General features: G+C 37.6%; 1 protein-coding gene across 1 annotated transcript in view; it reads left to right on the plus strand.

Moving 5' to 3' along the window:
- The window catches only part of BIRC6 (baculoviral IAP repeat containing 6), a 233,423-nt gene that overhangs the window by 137,099 nt on the left and 70,196 nt on the right, over positions 1-26,128 (plus strand). Inside the window, 10 exon segments of the mRNA XM_024732052.1 lie at positions 795-1,051; positions 1,293-1,401; positions 4,084-4,305; positions 5,312-6,092; positions 7,674-7,817; positions 8,291-8,420; positions 17,545-17,676; positions 18,790-18,957; positions 19,986-20,159; positions 21,561-21,757. Of these exon segments, the coding sequence (XP_024587820.1) occupies positions 795-1,051; positions 1,293-1,401; positions 4,084-4,305; positions 5,312-6,092; positions 7,674-7,817; positions 8,291-8,420; positions 17,545-17,676; positions 18,790-18,957; positions 19,986-20,159; positions 21,561-21,757 (2,314 nt within the window).

Consider the following 26,128-nt stretch of genomic DNA (forward strand, 5'->3'; position numbering starts at 1 on the left):
ATAAGTCACAAGGAATTTTTTTTTTTTTTTTAATATTTTATTTATTTATTTTTGGCTGCGTTGGGTCTTCGTTCGCACGCGCGGCCCCTCTGTAGCTGCGGCGAGCAGGGGCCGCTCCTCATTGAGGTGCGTGGGCTTCTCACTGTGGTGGCCTTTCCTGCCGCGGAGCATGGGCTCTAGGCGCGTGGGCCCCACCAGCTGCGGCACGCGGGCTCAGTAGCTGTGGCTCACAGGCCCAGTTGCTCCGCGGCATGTGGGATCCTCCCGGACCAGGGCCCGAACCCGTGTCCCCCGCACTGGCAGGCGGATTCCCAACCACTGCGCCACCAGGGAAGCCCAGAATTTTTTTTTTAATACATATGCTCTCCTTGTTTTTTATTTAGATTCTTTTCCCGTGTAGGTCATTACAGAGTATTGAGCAGAGTTCCCTTGCTATACAGCAGGTTCTTATTAGTTATCTATTTAATATATAGTAGTGTATATATGTCAATCCCAATCTCCCAATTTATCCCTCCCCCAGCATACCCCCTGGTAACCATAAGTTTGTTTTCTACATCCATGACTCTACTTATGTTTTGTGAATAAGTTCATTTGTACCCCCTTTTTTTTAAGACTCCACATATAAGCGATATTGTATGATATTTGTCTTTCCGTGTCAGACTTACTTCACTCAGTATGACAATCTTTAGGTCCATCCACAACATGCTGATCTTTGAGAAGTTTTGTTTTACCCCTGAAGTAATTTAAGCTACTTAAATTTACCCATATAGGCCATTTTGTGTTGTGTATTGCAGTATTGGATGGTTACGGTTATTACATCATTGCCTTACTCACATAAGTGATCTGGAAGGAATGATGGCAAGTGCAGCTGCACCTACTGCTAATCTGCTACAGACTTGTGCTGCCTTACTGATGTCTCCATACTGTGGAATGCATTCACCCAACATTGAGGTTGTGCTTGTGAAGATAGGACTGCAGTCCACTAGAATTGGCCTGAAGCTTATAGACATTCTTCTGAGAAATTGTGCAGCATCAGGCAGTGATCCTACAGGTGACAATTTTGATATTTTAATTTTTACATATCTGCAAAATAATGACAGTTGAACTATGTGATATTTGTGATTAATTCTGTTTCTGAAATTAACTTCTATTATGGCTTCATTATTTTTGGAGTTTTGTTTTTGAAATTTACAGAAGTTATTTCTAATGAATAATTTAAAATTAAATTGAGCAAATCTTCTCATCCCATTTGCTTATTTAGCAAATTTTTCCTTTTGATTCTTTGTTGCAAGATTTGAATAGCCCTTTACTTTTTGGAAGACTGAATGGACTCTCTTCTGACTCTACGATAGATATTCTTTACCAGCTTGGGACAACTCAGGATCCTGGAACAAAAGACAGGTAGGTATGTGGTGATCTCAGTTTTCATATGAGGACACACATACACACAATCACATGTAGTGAATGTTACTTGGAATGCTTTATTTTTCTTTTTTTAAATTAATTAGTTTATTTACTTTTGGCCGCGTTGGGTCTTCATTGCTGCTCGTGGGCTTTCTCTGGTTGCAGCGAGTGGGGGCTGTTCTTCATTGTGGTGCACGGGCTTCTCATTGTGGTGGCTTCTCATTGCAGAGCACGGGCTTCAGTAGTTGTGGCACGCGGGCTGAGTAGTTGTGGCTCGCGGGCTCTAGAGCACAGGCTCAGTAGTTGTGGTGCATAGGCTTAGCTGCTCCGCAGCATGTGGGATCTTCCCAGACTAGGGCTCAAACCCGTGTCCCCTGCATTGGCAGGTGGATTCTTAACTAGTGCACCACTGGCAAGTCCTGGAATGCTTTCTTTTTAGATCTTTTCATAAAAGTTAAGCTTAGGTATTACTAAACATGTAGAAATATAGGAATATTGTGTCCATATTAGGTACTTGGAGTATTTTGTTAATAGTAATAATGTTTGTTTTTATTGATTACTTATTGCTATTGATTATATTATTCACGGACAACTTTTCATATACTCCTTACCCTCTTTCTCCTGCTTCCTACCACAAAATGAAACACTATCATACCAAGTAAATAATATCTGAATGTTTCACCTAAATGTTTAGTGATCTTTCGTTATAGGTAATTTTAGATGAGTTTTACTAGTGTAGATCTTCCTTGATGTCTTTTACCTCCAAATTGATAGGGACTCCAAGTAATTTTGAAAAATGTTTTAGTTGATAAATTTTTGAATGATACTTTGGCATTCTCTGGTTTTATGTATATCATCTGTATCTGGAGAACATATTTATAGAGTGTGTGATTCTATAAATAATATAAATTATCTTCATACTAGAGATTGTTTCCTGAGTTAATATCCTTTGAAGTATATTGAATATTTTATATCCAATTAATATTCTTTAATATTGTTATTAGTTTGTGTTTAAAATGAAATCATTTGGTATGTTATTAAATGTCTTACTTCATAAATTATTAACAGATTATTTTTTGTGGGTGCTTACTCATTTTATAGCTATTTACCAAGTAGTTGCTATATGCTTGACATTGTGCTAATACTAGAGAGGTAAAGTTTATTGAGTCCAGCTTGTGCCCTCAGGACTGAGAAGACAGAGCAGTATCACTCATAAGGGAAGATTTATGAAGGTCAGACTTAAGGGTATGAATTAGAGTGCCAGACAGTGAAGGCATCTCGGAAAAATTGCTACTTAATCTCTGGTAATGTAATAGCTTTCATTTAGTTTAGGCTCATTGCTTTCAGGTTCTCTGGATTAAAAATATTTAAAGAACATATTGAACAAAGTATAATTAGTTTCAGCAGGATAACTTTAAAATATTAAATAGGCTGGCTTCCTTTCCATTAAACTTTTTGCTTTATATAAACTATGTGATACCTGTATTATATTTAAAAATATACTGGAGTATTTTTGACAAAGTAGATACGAATTTATGTCAATTCATAATTGTTAATAGGATTTAAAAATACATTAAAAATATGTGCTAAATATTTTTCTAGAATAGGTTTCTTTAAATCTCTTGTGATTATTTAAAAAAAATTTTTATCATAAGAAGAAAATTGCATTTAAAATTATTTTCCTAGCATTAATGCAAATGTGAATATTTCAGAATGTTTCAGAACTAACATTAATGACAAGATTGTTGGCTGCTGTTTTTCTAGAAAATGTTACTCTTCTGTAATTGCCTCATCTCCCTTCTTTTTCTATGACTTGTCCTTATGTCCTGTCATATGAAATTTAAAGCATCTTACCCTTCAGTCCTTCAAGGTAGAGAGAGGGATTAAGTAGTATTATATACGTTCCAATTCCCATTTCTTTTACCCTGAAGCAGAGAATCTTGTGCTCTAAACTAGACATTTAAAAGTAAACAAAAACAAAGATAAATACAGTGTTTTAAGAACTTGACAGTAAGTCTCCCCTCCCCCCCCCCCCCCACCCCCCAAATACAAACTCCAAAGCATTACTGCTTTAAAAAGCCTTTTGCTTTCATTTTGTGGTCTCCAGCTCTAGGGGATTGAGTGTAGTGTGGCACTTGAAAAAGAACATATGTTGGGGCTATTCTGTTGTCAGAGTGAAAGAGGATGGGTGGCTACTACTAGTATTTAATGCTTGGGGGCCAGAGTTGTGAAACATTTCATGCTGTATTGCATGAAATTCTGCACAATGAAGAACTGGCCCCAGATCACTGCTCTGTGGTATGTGGATTTGTTACAAGGTGAGTGAAAATTTAGAGGACAGAGTGAGTTTTTTAAGCTGTGTATCCTGTAATTCTAGATATGTATATATTCTGTCACAAATGAGGTAAGAATCAATGATTATTTGCTGAATTAGACTTGAGTCATCTCAAACATTTTCATTGCTTAAGATTGGTAGGGTTTTGGAAAATTAAAGTTACTATGACCTTATTGATTGTATAATTCCTTTTCCCTTCTATTTTATTGATATATTAAAACTATTGAGAAAAATCAGTATATTATTCCGATAAATACATTGCTTACATGCAGTGGTGGTATTTATCTGTATTAAATGTCAGCTGGAGTATAATTGGTTATTCAAATTCATCTTCTTCTTTTAAGAATTCAGGCCTTGTTAAAATGGGTCAGTGATTCTGCAAGAGTGGCTGCTATGAAAAGAAGTGGCAGGATGAGCTACATGTGTCCTAACTCTTCAACAATAGAGTATGGTCTTTTGATGCCATCTCCTTCTCATTTGCACTGTGTAGCAGCAATTCTGTGGCACAGTTATGAGCTGCTGGTAGAGTATGATTTACCAGCACTGCTGGACCGAGAGCTCTTTGAGTAAGTATGATTTGTGAAATTCTCTTTTCCCCCAGTACTAGATCACTTTAGATTTTTACTTGATGAAACAGCATTTTACATTTTTATTTATATAAAAACAATACTTCAGAAAGTACTAGTTAAGTATAATCAGTATAAGTTCGAAATGAGATGCTACACAAATTTAATTAATTTATCTTCAAGTTTTAAGAAGCTACATTAGTGTCATTGCTGCTTTTCCCACCTAAAATTGGAACGTTTAATATATTCTCTTGCAGGTCATAATGTTTATTCTCATCTGCAAATTTACCTGCCAGATTCTTTTATCTTTAATATGCAACTTTGGAGGGAAAGTGTAGCTAGAAATTTTGAGAGACTACTTTAGACAGTTTTTACAATTGGTTGTTTTTACTTCTTTCTAGATGGCTGTTATGATTGCTCTTTTGACAAGTAGTTTCCACTTAACCCACATTTCTTCACCATACTCAGTTAAGGCTTTGTTGAGCTGACTGCCTAATAACTGCTAAGTCTATAGCAAAATATAATAATTTATTTCTGAAGAGTTCCATGACTCTTAAAAGGTTGGCTTTTTGTCCTCTAGTTTGTCATTTTCATATTTGGTCCTATCAGTTGGCATAATCCATGACTTATTAGTGAAACTTGCTAACAGTTTTCATTTTGCTGATATGAATTAAAGCCATTAATAATGTCAAATTCAGTCTAGACATTTCTTAGGTATAATTTTTTAAATTGTTTCTTTATGTCATTGTTTTGAGGTCACACAGAGAATGGTAGAACCATTTTGATATAGATCTCTTGGTTTTCTATACTCATTTTACAAATCTAACTTCCAATCTACTGAAGTACTTAATGATGTTTATCAGTCTTCCTGAAACATTACAGTGTCATTATATTGAACGTCAAACTATATAATTTTCATGAAAGTGATTTCTAGTAGAAATAATTGACAAAGAGGTCATACTAAATATATGTATATGTTGTTAACATGGTATCTTTTATTCCCTAGGTTACTTTTTAATTGGTCCATGTCTCTTTCCTGCAACATGGTTTTGAAGAAAGCTGTTGACAGTCTACTTTGCTCGATGTGCCACATACACCCAAGTTATTTTTCTTTGCTTATGGGCTGGATGGGAATTACCCCTCCTCCAATGCAGTGTCACCATGGACTGTCCATGACAGATGATAGCAAAAAGCAAGATCTTAGTTCATCTTTAACAGATGACTCTAAAAACGCACAAGCACCTCTTGCACTAACTGAATCACATTTGGCAACCCTTGCTTCCTCTTCTCAATCTCCAGAAGCTATCAAACAATTATTGGACTCAGGTTTGCCTTCTCTTCTTGTGAGGAGTCTGGCTAGTTTCTGTTTTAGCCACATTTCTTATTCTGAAAGCATTGCTCAATCAATAGATATTTCCCAGGACAAACTCAGGCGGCATCACGTTCCACAGCAATGTAATAAGATGCCTATCACAGCAGACCTGGTTGCTCCTATTCTTAGGTTTTTGACAGAAGTTGGCAATAGCCATATTATGAAAGACTGGCTTGGTGGGTCTGAAGTCAATCCACTATGGACAGCACTTCTGTTTTTATTGTGTCACTCTGGGTCCACTTCTGGAGGACATAATTTAGGTGCACAACAGACCAGTGCAAGATCAGCTTCTCTTTCTTCAGCTGCTACAACAGGATTGACTACTCAACAGAGGACAGCAATTGAGAATGCAACTGTTGCATTCTTTCTGCAGTGCATTTCATGTCACCCTAATAATCAAAAGCTGATGGCCCAGGTAAGAGTAGAAAAACTGGCTTATGTTCCAGTGTCTTATTATTGTAATGTGCTGTCACATGGCACTCTTGAAATTAGCTCAGAAAGGGTCATGTATTAAGGCCAGGTGATGGTGAGGTTTGGGGTTGGTTGCATTTAAGGATTTGAATTTAAACCATAATTAAAATTAAGTACTGATGTCTCCTCCCTCCTCTCCTCAACTGTTACATAAATCAGTTATTCTTTCTGATGAATGATGGACAAATTCATGGAGATTCTAGCTAAAGATCATACATTCCTCCTTTTAAAAAACTGCCTCTAATCAAAAGAACAACGCTTCAGGGACTTCCCTGCTGGTACAGTGGCTAAGACTCCGTGCTCCCAATGCAGGGGGCCTGGGTTCGATCCCTGGCCAGCGAACTAGATCCCACATGCTGCAACTAAGAGTTCGCATGCCGCAACTAAGACCCGGCACAGCCAAATAAATACATAAATAAAAATATTAAAAACAAAAAAACAACGCTTCAGCTATTGGAACAGGATTGACCACTTGAAGGTGGCCATCAAGTGCCTCACAGCATTGAGGCATTGCATTTCATAGTAACCGGATTGTTAGAGCTGTTGATTTGCTTCTAATGAAGCAGACATTAGAATAAGATTCAGATAGGAGACTCCTGACAAATCACATTAAAGGTATGAAAGATGATCTTATTGTATTAAGTCCACAGAGCCAAAAATCTTGAAAGCTGGAGTTATCTGGAGCATAATTCTAGTTGCTTTTTGCCAGTTTCTGCTGCTTTCTGTCTGTTGTGATCTTCAGCAAGTTGTTTAAACTGTAAAATGGAGATAGTAATACCTGCCTCTCAAAAGGTTTTCTTCTTTTGAGAGGATTAAATATGATAATGTATATGAAGTATCTAGCATACAGCCTGTCTGAGACATGGCAGACACCAATAAATAGGAACCAGCTTCTATTTTTACCCCCTGATTTGATAGTGCTTATTCAGGTTAAACTATTAATGAAGGATGAGCTATCATAATTTTCAAAAAATACTGAATGATTTAACTTTAAGAAGAGGAAAGTACTTTGTTGCATAAAGTAATTAATTATTGGGAAACTGTATCTACTTAATGTGTCTAATTTGAAAGAAATGCTTAAATTACCAATTTTAACCAAGTCCTTGAATATGGACATTTCACAATTTGGTTTGTGCCTGTGGGTAGTATGAAACTTTGTGTTCCATTGTCTTCTGGCCTAATAATCATCACTTAGCTTTTTGTTAAGGCTTTGTTTTATATTTTTAATATATTTTTTCAAAATTTTTGTTGTATTGTAACCACATTGATATTGACTGAAGTTAAAATTAAGTTGGTTTTGCTGGGTATTTATTATGTGAAAACCCTGTAGTAGTAACTTCTCTCATCCACAGAAATTTGTATTTCACTTTTAACTTTTTGTCTACTTCCGTATAATCTTTAATTGCTGATTTGATGAATTCAAATACACTTATTAATCCACATTTTAAATTTCCTCTTTGTTCTTTAAAATATAAAGCTGCAAGTAAATATTTCATTTAACTTTTTAAATCTCTCACGTTGCCAGGTTCTCTGTGAACTATTTCAGACATCTCCTCAAAGAGGGAACCTTCCAACATCAGGGAACATTTCAGGGTTTGTACGTAGATTATTTTTGCAACTGATGTTAGAGGATGAGAAAGTGACAATGTTTCTTCAGTCTCCCTGCCCAGTGAGTATTTAACAAATTAAATCTTTATGATGAGCTGTGTGTAAAAATATTTTATGTTTTCATGTCAGAGCTTTCAGTTATCTCTGTTCTAATTTCTAATGAAATGAAATGAAATTAGAAATCAGAGGTTGTGCTAGCAAAGTAAAACTAGCACAACCTTTATACTTAAGGATAGGACTTAAAAATCTCAGCTAACCCTCTCTGTCCAAAATAACCTAGTTGTAACTTGCCATGAATAGTATAATTTGATTTGGGGCGGGGATTGACAGATTATTAGGTACAACAGTGCTAATGCAAAGTATGATGAACAAATCGCATGGCAGACATGCCACATTTGAAGAAATATATAAAATAAACTCTTTACATTTTTGTATGCATTACTGAATTGTTTTTTTTTTATGCTTCTGAAATAGTTATATAATGATATACATTTCAAAAAAAACCTTCTTAATTTCTTTTAAATTTATTTCCAGCTGTACAAGGGTAGAATTAATGCTACTAGCCATGTCATCCAGCATCCAATGTATGGAGCAGGCCACAAGTTCCGTACACTTCATTTACCGGTCTCAACAACATTATCGGAAGTTCTTGACAGAGTGTCAGGCAAGTCACATTTAAATAATTGTGTTTCTTTAACTTTATGTTAGATGTTTATAGGAATTTTATTATTTTTATAATTTTATTGCATTCACTCACTCACCAACCATTTAATGACTAGAAAAGGTCAAGGTAGCTTCACATTTAGAAGCATGATGCAGTGGACAAAATGTACAATACATTCCAGCACCTGTAATTCTTTTGCTGTGATGTTTGTTATGTGTAGTAATGACAGAATGGGCAGTTGGAAATGTAGACAAGCTGTGGGAAACCATTGATGGAATTTTCTCATGATAAACCATCAGGCTGTGTTTTTTGTTTTTTTTTTTTTTGTGGTACGCGGGCCTCTCACTGTTGCGGCCTCTCCCGTTGCGGAGCACAGGCTCCGGACACACAGGCTCAGCGGCCATGGCTCACGGGCCCAGCCGCTCCGCGGCGTGTGGGATCTTCCCTGACCGGGGCACGAACCCGTGTCCCCTGCATCGACAGGCGGACTCTCAACCACTGCGCCACCAGGGAAACCCTGGGCTGTTTTATAGTAGATGAATTACAGTGTATTAGGTTGCATGACAGAATTCTAAGTAATAAACATTTACTAAATCTAGGGGAGAAATGAGTGGTCAGTAGGTAGAATCAGCTGGTGACCTTATTGTTTATAACAGTGAAGAAAGCAGAGAGCACGTTTCCCCTAAGTTTATCAAGAGCTCTCCAATGATACCTTTAAACAGGATATAAATTATTAAAGTTAAAGCATTTTTTTGAGGTAGAATACAAATTGACTGTGGTTAGTTTGGGTTTATTGCCTCTCAGAAATCCTAATCAGTGATGAATTCATTGAGCATCTGCTATGTGTAAACACAGTAATTTCTTCTAGGGATGTAAAAGTGAGCAGGACATATATTCTACCTCTCAGAGTATTTATGATCTATTGTATGTTGTCAGAATAAAAAATAAACTGAAAATTTTAAATGTTTGCATTTTAATTTAAATGTAAGTCAGTGTGTTTCTATCTGTATACATTAGAGGGGGTACCTAAGTCTTTAAGCAACACTGATAATTGAAAGAAGTTAGGAGTATCCAGAAAAAAAACTGGCGCTATTTGTTAGTTGGAAATAGAAATCTAAACTTAGAATAAAAGACTGAGTTGAAGAGATTTGGGAGTTGTTACCATACATACGTACATAGATGGTAAGTTAAACCACGTGAACAGATATGATCACTTTGAGAAAATAATGTAGAAAAGATTCTTTACCAGTTTTAGACACTGCATCTAACAGAAATGTGTGCATAAAATTATAATACTTTCCTACATTTTTACATGTTATACAGTAAAATGTTAGAATATATTATAAATGTGTAACAGTTTTTTCTTATTTGAAAATGTCCACCTTACCTGTTACAGCTAAACTTTTGTGAAAATTTGACTTTGCAAACTTTTTTCTGAATTTCAATTTTCTGAAATTGTGCCTTCTACATGATGAAGAAAAACTTTAAAATTAATTAATTGAAGGAAGGAAGTGGGGAAGAGTACTAAAATTCAATTTTTGAGATTTCATACATTAACTTGATAATGGAAAAGTATAGACATAGTACAAAATAATTGGAAATTTAACATTTTTATTTATCTTTAAATGAATACTATTTTCTAAAATGTCATGGTCTGCCATTTAGGATATTTAACAAAATAGTTCCCTTTATTAACTAAAAATTAACAAATAAAACTTATTGCTGTGGAAGAATAGTACATCCTAGTAAAAAGTCCAACAAAGTTATCCTGAGCAAATATCCGAAACTTCTAAGTGCTGAGTTTAACCTTTTTTTTTTTTTTAAATTTTATTTTATTGATTGATTGGCTGCGTTGGGTCTTCGTTGCTGTGCACGGGCCCTCTCCAGTTGCGGCGAGCTGGGGCTACTCCTCACTGGGGTGCGCGGGCCTCTCACCGCGGTGGCCTCTCCCGTTGCCGGGGCACGGGCTCTAGAGCACAGGCTCAGCAGCTGCGGCGCACGGGCCCAGCCGCTCCTCGGCATGTGGGATCCTCCCAGACCAGGGCCAGAACCCATGTCCCCTGCGTTGGCAGGCAGACTCCCAACCACTGCGCCACCAGGGAAGCCCATGAGTTTAACCTTTGATTAGCGATGCTTTGGTACTTTAAGGTGTATTTGTGATATTTAGCCATATCTTAGGATATATTAACATGTGCCACGTGTATTTTATTAACATGTATGAAAACAATCCAAAATTATTCGAGCCATAGTTTTACCCACTGTCTACAGCTTTCAACTATACTGCTTTCAAGTAATAAAGGTTATGTGTCTTTTTTTAAAATTCTATTATTGTTTTTAAGCAATTTGATTATTATTATCATCAAATAATATACCTTGTAGTTATCTTCATGTTTCTTATGATTTGAGTTTTTGGACATGAATCTGTGTGGGTGTATAAATTTCATCAAATTTGGAAATTTTTTGGCTATTAGTTTCTCAAATATATTCTGTCTCCCCGTCACTCTCCTCTCTTTTGGTGATTCCAGTTACACATTTATTAGGCCTCTTGAAGTTGTTTCACAACTCACTGAAGCTCTGTTCCTTTTTCCCCCTGTATTTAAAAAAAATTTTTTTTTTACAACTTTATTAGAGTATAAGTGTTTTACAATGGTGTGTTAGTTTCTGCTTTATAACAAAGTGAATCAGTTATACATATACATGTGTTCCCATATCTCTTCCCTCTTGGCGTCTCCCTCCCTCCCACCTTCCCTATCCCACCCCTCTAGGTGGTCACAAAGCACCGAGCTGATCTCCCTGTGCTATGCGGCTGCTTCCCACTAGCTATCTATTTTCCATTTGGTAGTGTATATATGTCCATGCCACTCTCTCGCTTTGTCACAGCTTACCCTTCCCCCTCCCCATATCCTCAAGTCCATTCTCTAGTAGGTCTGTGTCTTTATTCCTGTCTTACCCCTAGGTTCTTCATGACATTTTTTCCCTTAGATTCAATATATATGTGTTAGCGTACAGTATTTGTCTTTCTCTTTCTGACTTACTTCACTCTGTATGACAGCCTCTAGGTCCGTCCACCTCATGACAAATAGCTCAATTTCGTTTCTTTTTATGGCTGAGTAATATTCCATTGTATATATGTGCCACATCTTCTTTGTTAGTTCATCCGATGATGGACATTTAGGTTGTTTCCATCTCCGGGCTGTTGTAAATAGAGCTGCAATGAACATTTTGGTACATGACTCTTTTTGAATTATGGTTTTCTCAGGGTATATGCCCAGCAGTGGGATTGCTGGGTCATATGGTAGTTCTATTTGTAGTTTTTTAAGGAACCTCCATACTGTTCTCCATAGTGGCTGTACCAATTCACTGTGATTTTGGGCAGCCTCTCTGCTAATGTGTGGGGTTGTGTTCCTGTCTTGCTAGTTGTTTGGCATAGGGTGTCCAGCACTGTAGCTTACTGGTTGTTGAGTGAAGCTCAGTGCTGGTGTTGAGATGGAGATCTCTTGGAGATTTTCGCTGTTTAAAATTATGTGGAGCTGGAAGGTCTCTTGTGGAGCAGTGTCTTGAAGTTGGCTCTCCCACGTCAGAGGCACAGCACTGACTCCTGGCTGCGGCACCAAGAGCCTTTAATCCACACGGCTGAGAATAAAAGGGAGAGAAAGAAAGAAAGGAAGGAAGGAAAGTAGGGACGGAGGGAGGGAAAGAAAAGATAAAATAAAATAAAGTAAGATAAAATAAAGTTATTAAAGAATAATTATTAAGAAAAAAATTTTTTAAAGAAAAAAACACACGGATAGAACCCTCGGACAGATGGTGGAAGCAAAGCTATACAGACAAAATCTCACACAGAAGCATGCACATACACAAAAAGAGGAAAAGGGGAAAAAATCATAAATCTTGCTCTCAGTCCATCTCCTTAATTTGGGATGATTCGTTGTCTATTCATGTATTCCACAGATGCAGGGTATATCGAGTTGATTGTGGAGCTTTCATCCGCTGCTTCTGAGGTTGCTGGGAGAGATTTCCCTTTCTCTTCTTTGTTCACACAGCTTCCGGGGCTCAGTTTTGGATTTGGCCCTGCCTCTGCGTGTAGGTCGCCGGAGGGCGTCTGTTCTTCGCTCAAACAGGACGGGGTTAAAAGAGCAGCTGCTTTGGGGGCTCTGGCTCATTCAGGCCAGGGGGAGGGAGGGGCACCGAGGGCGGGGCGAGCCTGCGGCGGCAGTGTAACATTGCACCAGCCCGAGGCGCGCCGTGCGTTCTCCCGGGGAAGTAGCGTCTCATGCCCGCCTCTGTGGTCCGTGCTTTTGGCCGTGGCTCACGCCCGTCTCTGGAGCTCCTTTAAGCAGCGCTTTTAATCCCTTCTCCTCGTGCGCCAGGAAACAAAGAGGCAAGAAAAAGTCTCTTGCCTCTTCGGCAGGTCCAGACTTTCCCCAGTCCTCTCCCTGCGCTCCGACGCTCCGACCGAAAACCGAGCCTCAGCTCCCAGCCCCGCCCGCCGCGGTGGGTGAGCAGACAATCCTCTCGGGCTGGTGAGTGCCGGTCGGCACCGATCCTCTATGTGGGAATCTCTCCGCTTTGCCCTCTGCACTCCTGCTGCTGTGCTCTCCTCCACGGCTCCGAAGCTTCCCCCTCCGCCAGCCGCAGTCACTGCCCGCGAAGGGGCTTCCTAGTGTGTGGAAACCTTTCCTCCTTCACAGCTCCCTCCCACTGGTGCAGATCCCATCCCTATCCTTTTGTCTCTGTTTATTCTTTTTTCTTTTGTCCTACCCATGTACGTGGGGGAGTTTCTTGCCTTTTGGGAGGTCTGAGGTCTTCTGCCAGCATTCAGTAGGTGTTCTGTAGGAGTTGTTCCACGTGTAGATGTATTCCTGGTGTATTTGTGGGGAGGAAGGTGATCTCCGCGTCTTACTCTTCCGCCAACTTCGGCTCGTCCGCTCTAAAATTTTTTATAATTGTTCTATCTTCAAATTGTCTTCACTATCTAATCTGCTGGAAGTTATAGCTAGTTCTTTTCTATATATGTCCTTCTCTTTATTTAAAGTGTACAAGCTTTCTTCTAGTGTCTTGATTTTTTGTTTTTTGTTTGTTTGTTTGTTTTGGTCGCACCGCTCAGCCCGTGGGATCTTAGTTCCCTGACCAGGGATTGATCCCATGCCCTGTGGAGTGGAAGCACGGAGCCTTAACTACTGGACTGCCAGGGAAGTCCCTAGTGTCTTGAATATATTGAGCTATTTATGTAGATTTTTTTTTTCATTGTGGATTGTGTGTTACTGCTTTTTTTTTTTTTTTGCGGTACGCGGGCCTCTCACTGTTGTGGCCTCTCCCGTTGCAGAGCACAGGCCCCAGACGCGCAGGCTCAGCGGCCATGGCTCACGGGCCCAGCCGCTCCGCGGCATGTGGGATCCTCCCGGACCGGGTCACGAACCTGCATCCCCTGCATCAGCAGGCAGAGTCTCAACCACTCCGCCACCAGGGAAGCCCCTGCTTTTTTAATTTGCCTAGAAAATTTCGTTGGTTGCTAGACAATGTGATTTTTACTTTTCTGAGTGGTGGATATTTTTGTATTCTAATAAATATTTTTTATTTCTTTCTGAGATGTAGTTATGTTACTTAAAAACAGAACATTACTTTTAGGACCAGCTTTTAATAAGCTTTATTAGGCGGGACCAGAGCAGCTGTTAATTTAGAGCAGAACTTACTGTGATGATGGAAATCTTTTATAACCCTGTACTATCTAGTGCAGTAGCTTTTAAGCATATAGAATGTGTCTGGTGAGACTAAGGAACTAGTGTTTTAATTTTACTGGACTTACGTTTTAGCAGGTACCGTATTGGAATAGAAGCACAGTAGCACATTTGAAAACAGAGGTCTGGGGTTAATTTGGCCCCACTGCTGAGGTTATACTCTTCTGATAATTCTGTTAGAAATTCACTAGGCATTGGGAATACTAAGTATTCCAGCCCTCATTTTAGAACCTGGGATTCATCCCCTTGCTACTTTTTTTTTTAATATTGATTTATTTTATTTATTTATTTATTGGCTGTGTTGGGTCTTAGTTGTGGCGTGCAGGATCTTTCTTTGCAGCACACGGGCTCTTCGTTGTGGCGTGCGGGCTTCTGTCTAGTTGTGCTGTGCAGGTTTTCTCTCTCGTTGTGGCTTGCGAGCTTCAGGGCACGTGGACTCTGTGGCGCGCGAGCTCAGTAGTTGTGGTGCCCGGGCTTAGTTGCCCCGTGGCACGTGGGATCTTAATTCCCCGACCAGGGATTGAGCCGGCGTTCCCTGCCTTACAAGGTGGATTCTTTTTTTTTTTTAATTTTTATTTATTTATATTTGGCTGTGTTGGGTATTCGCTGCTGCACACGGGCTTTCTCTAGTTGCGGTAAGTGGGGGCCACTCCTCGTTGCAGTGCGCGGGCTTCTCATTGCGGTGCCTTCTCTTGTTGCAGAGCACGGGCTCTAGGCATGCTGGCTTCAGTAGTTGTGGTTTGCGGGCTGCAGAACACAGCCTCAGCAGTTATGGCACATGGGCTCAGTTGCTCCGCGGCATTTGGGATCCTCCCAGACCAAGGCTCGAACCTGCGTCTCCCGCATTGGCAGGCGGATTCTTAACCGCTGCGCCACCGCAGAAGCCCGCAAGGTGGATTCTTTACCAGTGGACCACCAGGGGAGTCCCCCCTTGCTACTTTTTTAAAGTATTTTCCTTGCCCTTTAGGTGGTTTCCTTGTATGTAACACTTGTCAGTATGTATTCCAGATTAGAGAAGACCCTCTGTAGATCACTGGGGCTCACTCTCTGTGCAGGTCTCTCCTCGTTGGCACTGTGCCCTGTGAACTGCAGCCAAACCTGCCTTTGTCTTCCTGGACTCCCATCTCTGTATCCTCACCTTGAGTGATGCCTGGGTTATGCTGAGCTGTGGTCTGGGAAATTGCGGGAAATAAGCTGGTGCAATCATAGTGTTTACTTCATTTGTTTCCACTCACCCAGGAATCACTGTCCTGCCTTCCTGATGCCTAGTATCTGAAAACTTTATTTCATATATTTTCCTAATTTTTAGTTATTTCAGGTAGGACAGTAATCTGGTCTTTGTTATGTCATTTTGGCCACAGGTGGAAATCCAAACCAGAACAGTTTTAAGCAGGAAATTGAGCAAAAGCTTTCTCAGTGATACCTTTTAGTGTTTGAATGGCATTTATTGAGATAACACTATATATATTCTTGTTTTATTTTTATTTAGTTAGGAGTCTTAGATAACAAAGTAATATAAAAATAAAGAATATAAATTCTTATCACCTAATGAACTATGATTGTGTGAATTTTTTATTACTTAAATATTTCCCTCTGACTTGTGTAACTCTTTTTGCCATTTGGGGTTACTTGCTTGTTTTTCTGAGAAAGTAAAATGTATTGTTGCATTATGTGTTTATTACAGTGTCCCCCTTCATCTGCAGGGGATACATTCCAGGACCCCCAGTTGATGCTTGAAACCACAGACAGTAGTGAACCCTGTATATACTGTTTTTTCTCATCCATACATATCTATGATAAATATGATATATATGCTAATCTCTTACTGTGCCCACAGTAAGAGATCAACAAGAATAACTAATAATAAAATAGAACAATTACCTAATATACTGTAATAAAAGTTAGGTAATGTGGTCTCTCTCTTTCAAAATAATCTTACTGTACTGTCTCACCCTCCTTGTGATGATGAGAGATGATAAAATGCCTACGTGATGAGATGAAGTGAGGTGAATGACATAGGCATTGGGAACATAGGCTTAGGTTACTTTTGACCTTCTAACAATACATCCAAAGGAGGAACAGAAGAGGGATCATCTGCTTTGGGTGATCCTGGGTTATCCAGCCATGACGACTGACATCCATGACTGAATGTCAGAGCAGACGATGACATGGTTGGGAATTCCAAGTGGGATGGATCCAGTGAGATTTCGTCATTATAGTCAGAACAGCAAGCAATTTAAAACCTATGAGTTATTTATTTCTGGAATTTTTCATTTAATATCCTCAGACTGCAAGTAACTGAAACCACAGAAAATGAAACCATGTTTAAGGGGGAGCTGCTGTATTAACAGTGTTTTTTTTTAATTTCACAAAAATAGAAATGGTCTAAAGGCAACCTGTAGTTTAGAAGAGGTTCTAGAAATTGAGATCACAGGGATATTTTCAGATATTCAAAGAAAGCTACAAAATAGGAAATAATATAAAAGATGCTGTTTTATCACTTGATCATTTCACCTTGACATTATAATAAAGCACTGGATCATAACTGTGTTAAGTTAGAAAAGTAAAAAGAGAGCCTGTATCAGTCATATCCATTTAGTGAAAAACATTCTTAATGTCAGAACAGTTCATCCAGCTTTTTGAGCTTCTTAATGGTTAAATAAGATCACTGTATGGTCATTTATTTCATGATTTATAATAGCATGCCATATTCAAAAGCATGAAAGAAAATATGATTTCAGAGTAGTAACTATCTATGAAAGTCTTTAGTATTCATTTTTAAAGTACTTGTAAAATATATCACTTTTTCTAAGATTCCTAACCAAATAAAAACAACAAAACCAGAAACCTCTGTTACTTACATTTGTTCCTTTATACTCCTATTTGTAGAAAAAAATAGACGTCTAATGTAATGCATTAGGAGGAGTCCTGAGCTTGAATTCCATATTGCCCTTTGCAGATTGTATGAGTAACCTTGCTAATAAGGCTGTTTACCCTATTTTGAAAATAATATTCTTCCTTGGTTTGCATGTTGTGAGGACGGAAATTGATGTTATGTGGCAAACAGATTGAACTATGCCTACAGTAAAGCAAATGCTCTTGATAATGGTTTTCAAAACTGCCTCTAGAGGTAGTACTATTGTAATACATAATATTTTCTAGAGATTAGAGTTTAAGTATCCTGGCCTAAGGAGAGTGATGAGTCCCTTTCGTTGATAATGAGAATTGAATGTCAGATTTTCCTTAACAACGTTCCTTCCAGACCATTTACATTGCCTTTGTATTAGTGATAATAATAATCTCATGTAAACGTCCCCAAGATATTTATTGCTTCCCTTCTTAACCATTTTGAAAAGCAATGTATTTTACATAAAAATTTCTTACAGATACACCAAGTATCACTGCTAAACTAATTAATGAACAAAAAGATGACAAAGAAAAGAAAAACCATGAAGAGAAGGAAAAAGTTAAGGCAGAAAATGGATTTCAGGACAATTACAGTGTTGTTGTTGCTTCAGGTATGCTTGCTTGCTTTTTTTTTTTTATGATCTTGATTTTGTTTGGGTTTCTGTAAAATGTAACAATTTATATTTATAGGAACTTCATGTAATAAAAAGTATTAATGCAAAAAGCTGGCATAATCATGTTTTAATATTAAATACACAATTATTGCACCAGAAATCCATTACTTTTTGGCACTGGAATTATTAAACTTATTTTGAGCTTAGTATATTTTAATCAGATACTCAGCATGTGTAAATAGATATTTTGTTTCAGTTTGAAAGCCTACTGGGAATTATACTCTTGAAAGTTCACTAAGTGTTAAGGAATTTTTCTGTAACCTCCTATTGATTGATTGATTGCTGCATCAGGTCTTAGTTGCGATGCGTGGGCTTCTCTCTAGTTGTAGCACGCGGGCTTAGTTGCCCCGTGGCATGTGGGATCTTACTTCCCCGACCAGGGATTGAACCTGCATCCCCTGCATTGGAAAGAGGATTCTCAACCACAGGACCACCAGGGAAGTCCCTGTAACCTCCTTTTTTTTAAAAAATGAAAAAGTATTCACTAGTTTTACTTATGATATTGTGCTTATTACATAAAATTAGAAAATAAAAATCATCAAAAGAAAATTGGTTGAAAAATGAGTTTTTACTGTTAGATGGAGGATGAAGAAAAAATGACCATGATAAATGATAATTTTGGAGGATATTTTCTTTAACAAAATTCTTAGTTCAGAAGAGAAAGCTCAGCCTAGATTACCTTACTCCTCAAATAGCAGACCTATGTATTGGTTTAATCCATCCTATCTCAGAGAAAAATTAAGAACACAAGATTTTCTGTACATATTTGCACAAAATTACATTCTAGTACATGGATGGTCATCTATATGTATCTCAGAGAGTATAGGAGTTAATTTATACTTTCTTGGAAAATAGTTACACATGCAGCCAGTTATTCATGGAGTATAATACATGACAGGTAGAATCAAGAGAATAGATATTTAATGAGAAGAAATATTTCTATCTTTTGGTGTTAGGAATGTGGCGCTTTAGTAATATATTGTAGAAATAACACTTTTACTTCATGAGTGTGTTGGCTATATAAAATCTTGGTGATTTTTTTTCTTTTAGGGCTGAAATCCCAATCTAAACGTGCTGTGTCATCTACACCACCTCGCCCACCATCCAGGAGAGGGAGGACAATGCCCGATAAAACAGGAAGTGCTTCCTCAGGAGCAGAGGCTGCCAACAAAATAATCACTGTCCCTGTGTTTCATCTGTTCCACAAACTCTTAGCTGGTAGTGTTCACAGTGATAAAACATACAAGAAATTTTAGTAATCTTATAAGTGTACAAATCAGATGTGTAATCAGGTGCTATTGATGAGATAAATAATTTAGTGAGACTTTGTCCATATAGTTCCCTCCAAAAGAAGTGAGAACAAAAAGGGAGTAACCTATTTCGTACCCCTTTTAACACTATAATGTTGCATTTTTACACTTTACTTGCTTCCTAAATTTTCTTATGAATGTGCCATAAAATGATCAGTAAAATTAATGTTTTTGTGTCTTCATAACAAGTTATGTAGGATGCAGTGTGAGGCTAATTTTAAAGAATTAGTTCCAGCTGTGGAATTCTTAGATGTAGCCCTGACAGTTAAGCTTCCTCTCTACCTAAACATATTCTTTGACCAGTATACTTTCCGTTGGTCAAGGTGATAACCATTTTATCTGCATTTTTGTGCTGTATCATTATAATCAAATTGCCAACTAACTTTGACTGGATTTTACTTCTTAGCTTTACATTGTTGATTTAAAGCAGAGGTCAGTAAACTATCGCAGGTGGACCGGATGCTTCTTTTTTTGTAAAAACATTTTTATAGGAATACAGCTATGCCCATTCAGTTATGTATTGTCCATAGCTGTTTTCATGCTACAGTAGAGTTAGTAGGTTACAGCAGAGACCATATGGCCTCCGTAGCTTAAAATATTCTTTATCTGGCCTTTTATGGAAAAGATTTGCCAATCCCAGATTTATGGGAATGTTTCTTTTTTTTCTATTCACTGTGGCTCTCAGAAGATGTTGGTGGGATTTGGTTAGCAACTGATTAAAACTTTGTATAGATATTTTTGTTCACATATGTCAGAAGTAAATTTGAGTTTTGTAAACTTTCTGTGGGCAGTTTTTAAATTGCTTTGAAATTGGTGTCAGAATCAAACTCTTACCTGTAATTTAACTTAGTAAAAGCATTAAATAATTGAGTAAATTGAATCAAGTAAATGTCTCCCTCTTGGATTCCAGGTTTAACTTAGTTATGTCATTTTTAGGCCAGCCGTTGCCAGCTGAAATGACGCTTGCCCAACTTTTAACACTGCTATATGACCGTAAACTTCCTCAAGGTTACCGTTCAATAGATCTGACAGTTAAATTGGGTTCTAGAGTCATCACAGACCCAAGTCTGTCAAAAACAGATTCTTTTAAAAGACTGCACCCTGAGAAAGGTATGTATATTATATTTCTTTAAAATTGTAGTCTGTAATCTGAGTAGGCAAGGATTTCTATAGCTGATGACTTAATGTACATTTTTGTTACATCAACTTGAGATCCTTTTCTTTCTTTATGACTGAGTTATCTGTAAATATAGAAAATTGCCATTATTTCCATTGGAAATTAATGTTAATTCCTTGTGTAGCATCACTTATTTTATGGGCCCATATGCTTTAATTTCTGCTTTAATTTTTTTTTTTCCTTTGGCCACACTGTGTGGCTTGCAGGATCTTAGTTCCCCGACCTGGGATCGATCCTGGGCCCTCAGCAGTGAAAGCATGGAGTCCTAACCACTGGACCACCAAGGAATTCCCTGATTTTTAAAAATATTATTTCTGCATGAGCCATGTGAATTGTTCATAATTTTATAATCAAAGTGAGAATCCCAATTTAGAATTTCCAATTTACTGATAATTTATATTGAGTGATATTTTGTGCTCATAAACATTTTTTACCTTAAACAAAAGTGGGATAATACATTTTCTTACCTTTTTATTTTTATATATTCAATTAAATATTTATAAATGTGCATTTTATTGCCTACTTTTAATATGGATATAATAATTTATCTGTTTCACAATTGTTGAAGGAATCTGATTGTTTCTGATTTTTCACTACTATAAATGGTATTTAAGCAATGATTTTCATAGTGTGGATATGGTGTCATCTTATTTATTGTCAGTCTTTCTCATGATGAAAGATTCAATTATTAGCCTTTTGTACTCTTTAATAAATTGTAGTACATTTTCTTTGCCCAGATTTTCAGCAGGATCATTTGTCTGTTGTAATGTTCATAGGGTCTGGTTATGTGTGAACATAAACTTTTGGTTTTCCTCTGTGAGTGATTCGAAGTTAACCAATATGGTATAATTTTCAGTTTTCAGTAAGAAAAGTCTTTGTCATTATTCAGTTTTTCCTAATTGGATACTTTAGAGCATAACATGCACATACATTAATATTTTCTGGAGTCTCTGATGTTTTACTTATTTGCCCTAAAGGACAATACTTCTCAAACTTCAGTATGCTTGTAAATCACCTAGAACATTATAAAAATGCAGATTCCCACACAGTCTAGGATGGGACCTGAGAGTCTACATTTCAGAAGCTCTCAGGCTGATACTGATGCTTGCTAGTCCATGGACCATATACTTCGAGTAGTAAGACTGTAGGAAGCAACATCAGAAGTTATCTAGACGTGTTTGTAGCATCTAGCCTAAAATAGCTGTATCTGAATAACTTAAGATAATTATGCTCTTTTGTTTAGTAGAGAGATGACAACAATATTTGCTTTGTAAATGAAAAAGTATTATAGAAATAGGTCCTCTCTTAGCTGTTATTTGTGATTATTCTTCTAGATCATGGTGATTTACTTGGTAGTTGTCCCGATGATGAGGCTCTCACTCCAAGTGATGAATGTATGGATGGGATACTGGATGAATCCTTACTTGAAACCTGTCCCATTCAGTCACCATTACAAGTTTTTGCAGGAATGGGTGGACTGGCTCTTATTGCAGAAAGACTACCCATGCTATATCCAGAAGTAATTCAACAGGTAAGATAAGATTCCTAATTAATTATATCATTCCATGGGAAAGACTGTCTGTTTTCTGGTTTGTGTTTAAGTTAACATTTGGAAGTACCGTTTCCCTTAAAGTCTTTGAGTAGTGTATAAACCTTTCAAAGCTCAGCCTATATGGAGCTTTGTAAGAATTAATTTGGTAAAGAAATGTTGAAGACCAGGCAGATTTGCCAGGGGCATCACACTGTAGCATTACTTTGATTTCATGGTCATCACACTGTAACATTTTTGTTTCTGTGCTTCCTAAGGTTTGATATTAATTACGGATATTACTGGAAATGGGAGAGTGAAATAGTAGTGTATACTTCTACCCAAATACACTATGTCTTTTGGCTTAACTTTTATTCCTTTTTAAGTGCCATTTCCATTTAAGTAGTTTTTAAAACATTAATTTAACCTCTTCCCCTGTTCATTGATGTTACTGTCACTGAGGTGTGTACTTTTGATGTTCTGTTATTAATGAGGGGGGAGTGTGATGCGTGGAGAGTTGTAAATACCAAGCTCTTTATTTCTGTTGATTGAGGTAGGGGAATTATTCTCTAATTTTATATACATGGGTGTGTGTGTGTGTGTGTGTGTGTGTGTGTGTGTGTGTGTGTATGCTTGCATTAGTTTCTTAGGGCTGCTGTGACAAAGTATCACAAACTGGGTGGCTTAAAACAACAGAAATTTAATTTTCTTACAGCTCAGGAGGCTGTAAGTCTGAAATCAAGGTGTCACCAGAGCCATGCTCACTGATGGCTCTAGGGGATTATCCGTCCTTGCCTCTTCTTAGCTTCTGGTTATTGCTGGCAGTTAATGGCATCCATTGGTCTGTAGCTGCATCACTCCAGTTTCTGCCTGCCTTTTCACTTGGCCATCTTCCTTTTGTGTATCTGTGTGTCTCTGTATCTCCCTCTCCTTATAACAACACTGTCATTGGATTTAGGGTCCACCCTAAGCCATTATGACCTCATCTCTTAATTGCTTACATCTGCAAAGACCCTATTTCCAAATAAGGTCACATTCACAGGTATTGGGGGTTAAGACCTGAGCGTATCTTTGGGAGGATACAGTTCAATCCACAATAACACCTATTCAGTAAATGGTTATTACTTAACCTGCTATTCAAAGAGCTTATGCTATTTTTATTTTAAGATAATATAACCATGATATAAGATGACTGTCACAGAAAAATATGAGTAAAATTTTATTTCTTCCTAGAAAATGTAATGATACAGCCAAAAGTTTGAAATGGAAAAAACTTCGACATTCTCAAGATTATTGTTGTTCAATGAAAATGACTTCCCTAATTCAGTATTCAGTATGCTTTATTATATTATATTGAGTGGAAATTGGGTGCTGCTGTAATAAATACCTAAAAGGTGGAAGTGGCTTTAGAATTGGGTAGTTGTCAGAGTGTGGAAGAATTTTGAGGAGCATGATAAAAAGAGGTCTAGATTGCCTTGAACAGATGACTAGTAGAACTATGGATGGAAAGCCTTTGCCAGTGAGGGCCCAGATGAAAGTGAGGATCACAGTAGAGAGAACCTGTGTATCATAGAGAATACCTAAATTGGCTTAAGCAGACTGTTGGTAGAAATATGGATGTTAAAAGTACTAAGGGTGCAGCTTAGAAAGAAATGAGGAACATGTTATTGGAAACTGGAGGAAAGGGTATCCCTGTCTTTTATTGGTAGAAATCCTAGCATATTTATGTCCTGAATGTGGAAGGCAGTACTTGTAAGTGATGAACTTGGATATTTAGTTGAATTTCCAACCCGAGTGTGAAGTTACCTGTTTTCTTCTTGGTGCTAATAGTAAAATGTGAGAGGAAAGAACTGTTGAGCAACAAGCAACTATCACTTGACAATTTGAGAAATTCCCAGTCTATCCAGATTGCAAAAGATGCTAAAATTAGAGATTTGCTGTCAGAAAAGCATGCTCTGGAGAAAAAGCCAAAGATGTGGCTGTTCAACCTTTGCTGGTGCCTCAGAAAAATCAAGATGCTAGTGCATTCAGTCACACAGAGTGCTATTTGAAGAGATCAGTCATATTATTCATGGATCCCCTCAGCCATCTAAACAGAAGCCAAGAATAGAGAAAGTTGTGTGACAGTGGTAGCAAAGTCAAAAGAGGAGATGTGACTGTGGAAGCAGAGGTTCATGTTCAAATGAAGCGGCCAAAAGCCAAGGAATGTGAATAGCCTCTAGAAGCTGGAAAACACAAGGAACCCACACTCCCTGAGAGTCTCCAGAAGGAACACTTGATATTTAGGATCAAAAGCTTTGATTCTAGCTCCATAAGACTCTTTGGATTTCTGACCTCTAGATCTTTAGTATAATAAATTTGTGTTGTTTTAAGTAAGTTTGTGGTGATGTGTTACAGCTTACCATATAGGAAATGAATACAGATTTTGGTCTGTACTTTCTTAGGATGTTTTTGTCTCATTTTGGTATCAGGGTAATACCATCTTGTAGAATGGGTTGGGAATTTCTAATACTTCATATTAAGAAAACTGTTAGATGGATTTTTCTACAGATTAAACACTAAAGATTACAAAATTAGTGATAGAGAAGATGCGTCAAAAGAAATCATGCAAACTGAAGCATGGAATGTATAAGGAATGAAAAGAACATAAGAGCTATATGGACTTGTAGCTAGAAGTGAAAAATTCTGATGTAAATTTATGGTTGCAGAAAAAGAGTGGATTGAAACAGGGACAGAAACAGTACAGAAAGGAATAAAATTTCCAGAACTGATATAAAACCTAAATCCAAAATTCAAGAAGCTCTGTAAACCCCAAGCAGGTTATTCATGTCTAAGAACATTATGATAAACTGCTTAAAACAAACACGAGAAGAGCTTAAAACCAACCAAAAAAGCAGTCAACTCATTTCTTTTCAAAACAGTAACAATAATACTGACAACTAACCTTTCATCAGAAACCTTGGGAGCCAGGGAATTACATCTTTGAAATGTAAAAAGAAAAAAAATCTGCCATCCTAGAATTTTATACACAGTGAAGAAAATTTTGTACATTTCCCTCAACAATTACTACTCTTTCCTTAAAAGGTAAATTGGTAAAACAGAATAACAGGTTTAGGATTAACTCTCCTGTATATGTAAACTCTGGACAGACTATTTAAAAAAAAATGTTGAAAGGCTCTGGAGAGCGACTAAAAGTAGGCACATATTGAAGAGGATTTAAACACAAAAAGAATGGAACCACATTGGGTGAGATTAGTGTCTACGTGACTTTTCTCCTGAGAGTACTCCTCAGTCTCTGTGGGGTAGGATGGTAGAACTCATGCAAAAGCTACAGAGGAGTTTGGTTCTTCCATCCTGGCTGGAAATTAAAAGGGGAGGAATTCAGAAAGGAGGGAGCCACAGATGGGGGAGCTCCAGGAATTCTGCACATGAATTTCTGTACAACAATAGCTGGCTCCAGAATTATGGATACATAGGATTCTTGAGGGAAAACTAGAAGGGTGAAAGAGCTGTCCAGAGATTTCAGCGTCTATCCAGCATGGAGGAGACAATTTGCAGTTCTGTTCCTTCCAAGTTAAAGGTAAAAATCTTTTTGTATTGGAATTGCAAATGAGTCACACATTAAGAGTATAGATGGCATCCCGGTAATCAGGGATTCACTTGAGAAATAAGAGCAAAACCAAAATAGACTCTCCTAATAAATTTACAGAAGGCCTCAAGGTGACCTATCAGTAATTTAACTATTTTCTAAAATAAAACTGAACACATTGCAGAGTGTGATTATAGAACTAAGAGTTGCTACAACATCTCAGCAACAGTGTACCGTGTATAATAGAAAAATTACCAGACATGCAAAGAAATAAGAAAATGTTACCTGTGGTTAACAGTAAAATAAGTCAGTGAACAGATCTTATTCACATTTTGCCAGTTGTCCCACTAATGTTCTCAAGGGCAAAAGGAAAAAAATTCAATTTCTTTTGCATGATTTGAGGGAGGTAATCGTCAGAGATTCAGTTCAGGATCATATATTGCATTCAGTTGTCTCTTTAGTCTCCTGTAATCTGTAACAATTCTGTTACCTTTGTTTTTCATGACCATGGCATATGGAAGAGTACAGGCTAGAAATTTTGTCTATATATGTAGTCACAGATATACATGTTTCTATATATTTTTTCCTAGACTTGTTTGCTTATAGGGCATGGAATCAGACTACCCCCAGCAGTGTGTACATACCTATATACCATATCTTCTTCTTAAAATACTGTTTCCACTAAAATCAGTGCCCCTTGGAAAAATTCTAGGATTAGGGCAGAGAATGTACAAGATGAGCCTAGATACAGAAGCCTGCTTTAAGGGGGTTCCACTGACCAAATC

This window comes from Neophocaena asiaeorientalis, unplaced genomic scaffold (genome assembly GCF_003031525.2).
Source record: "Neophocaena asiaeorientalis asiaeorientalis breed wild unplaced genomic scaffold, Neophocaena_asiaeorientalis_V1.1 scaffold18, whole genome shotgun sequence".
Classification (NCBI taxonomy): Eukaryota; Metazoa; Chordata; class Mammalia; order Artiodactyla; family Phocoenidae; genus Neophocaena; species Neophocaena asiaeorientalis.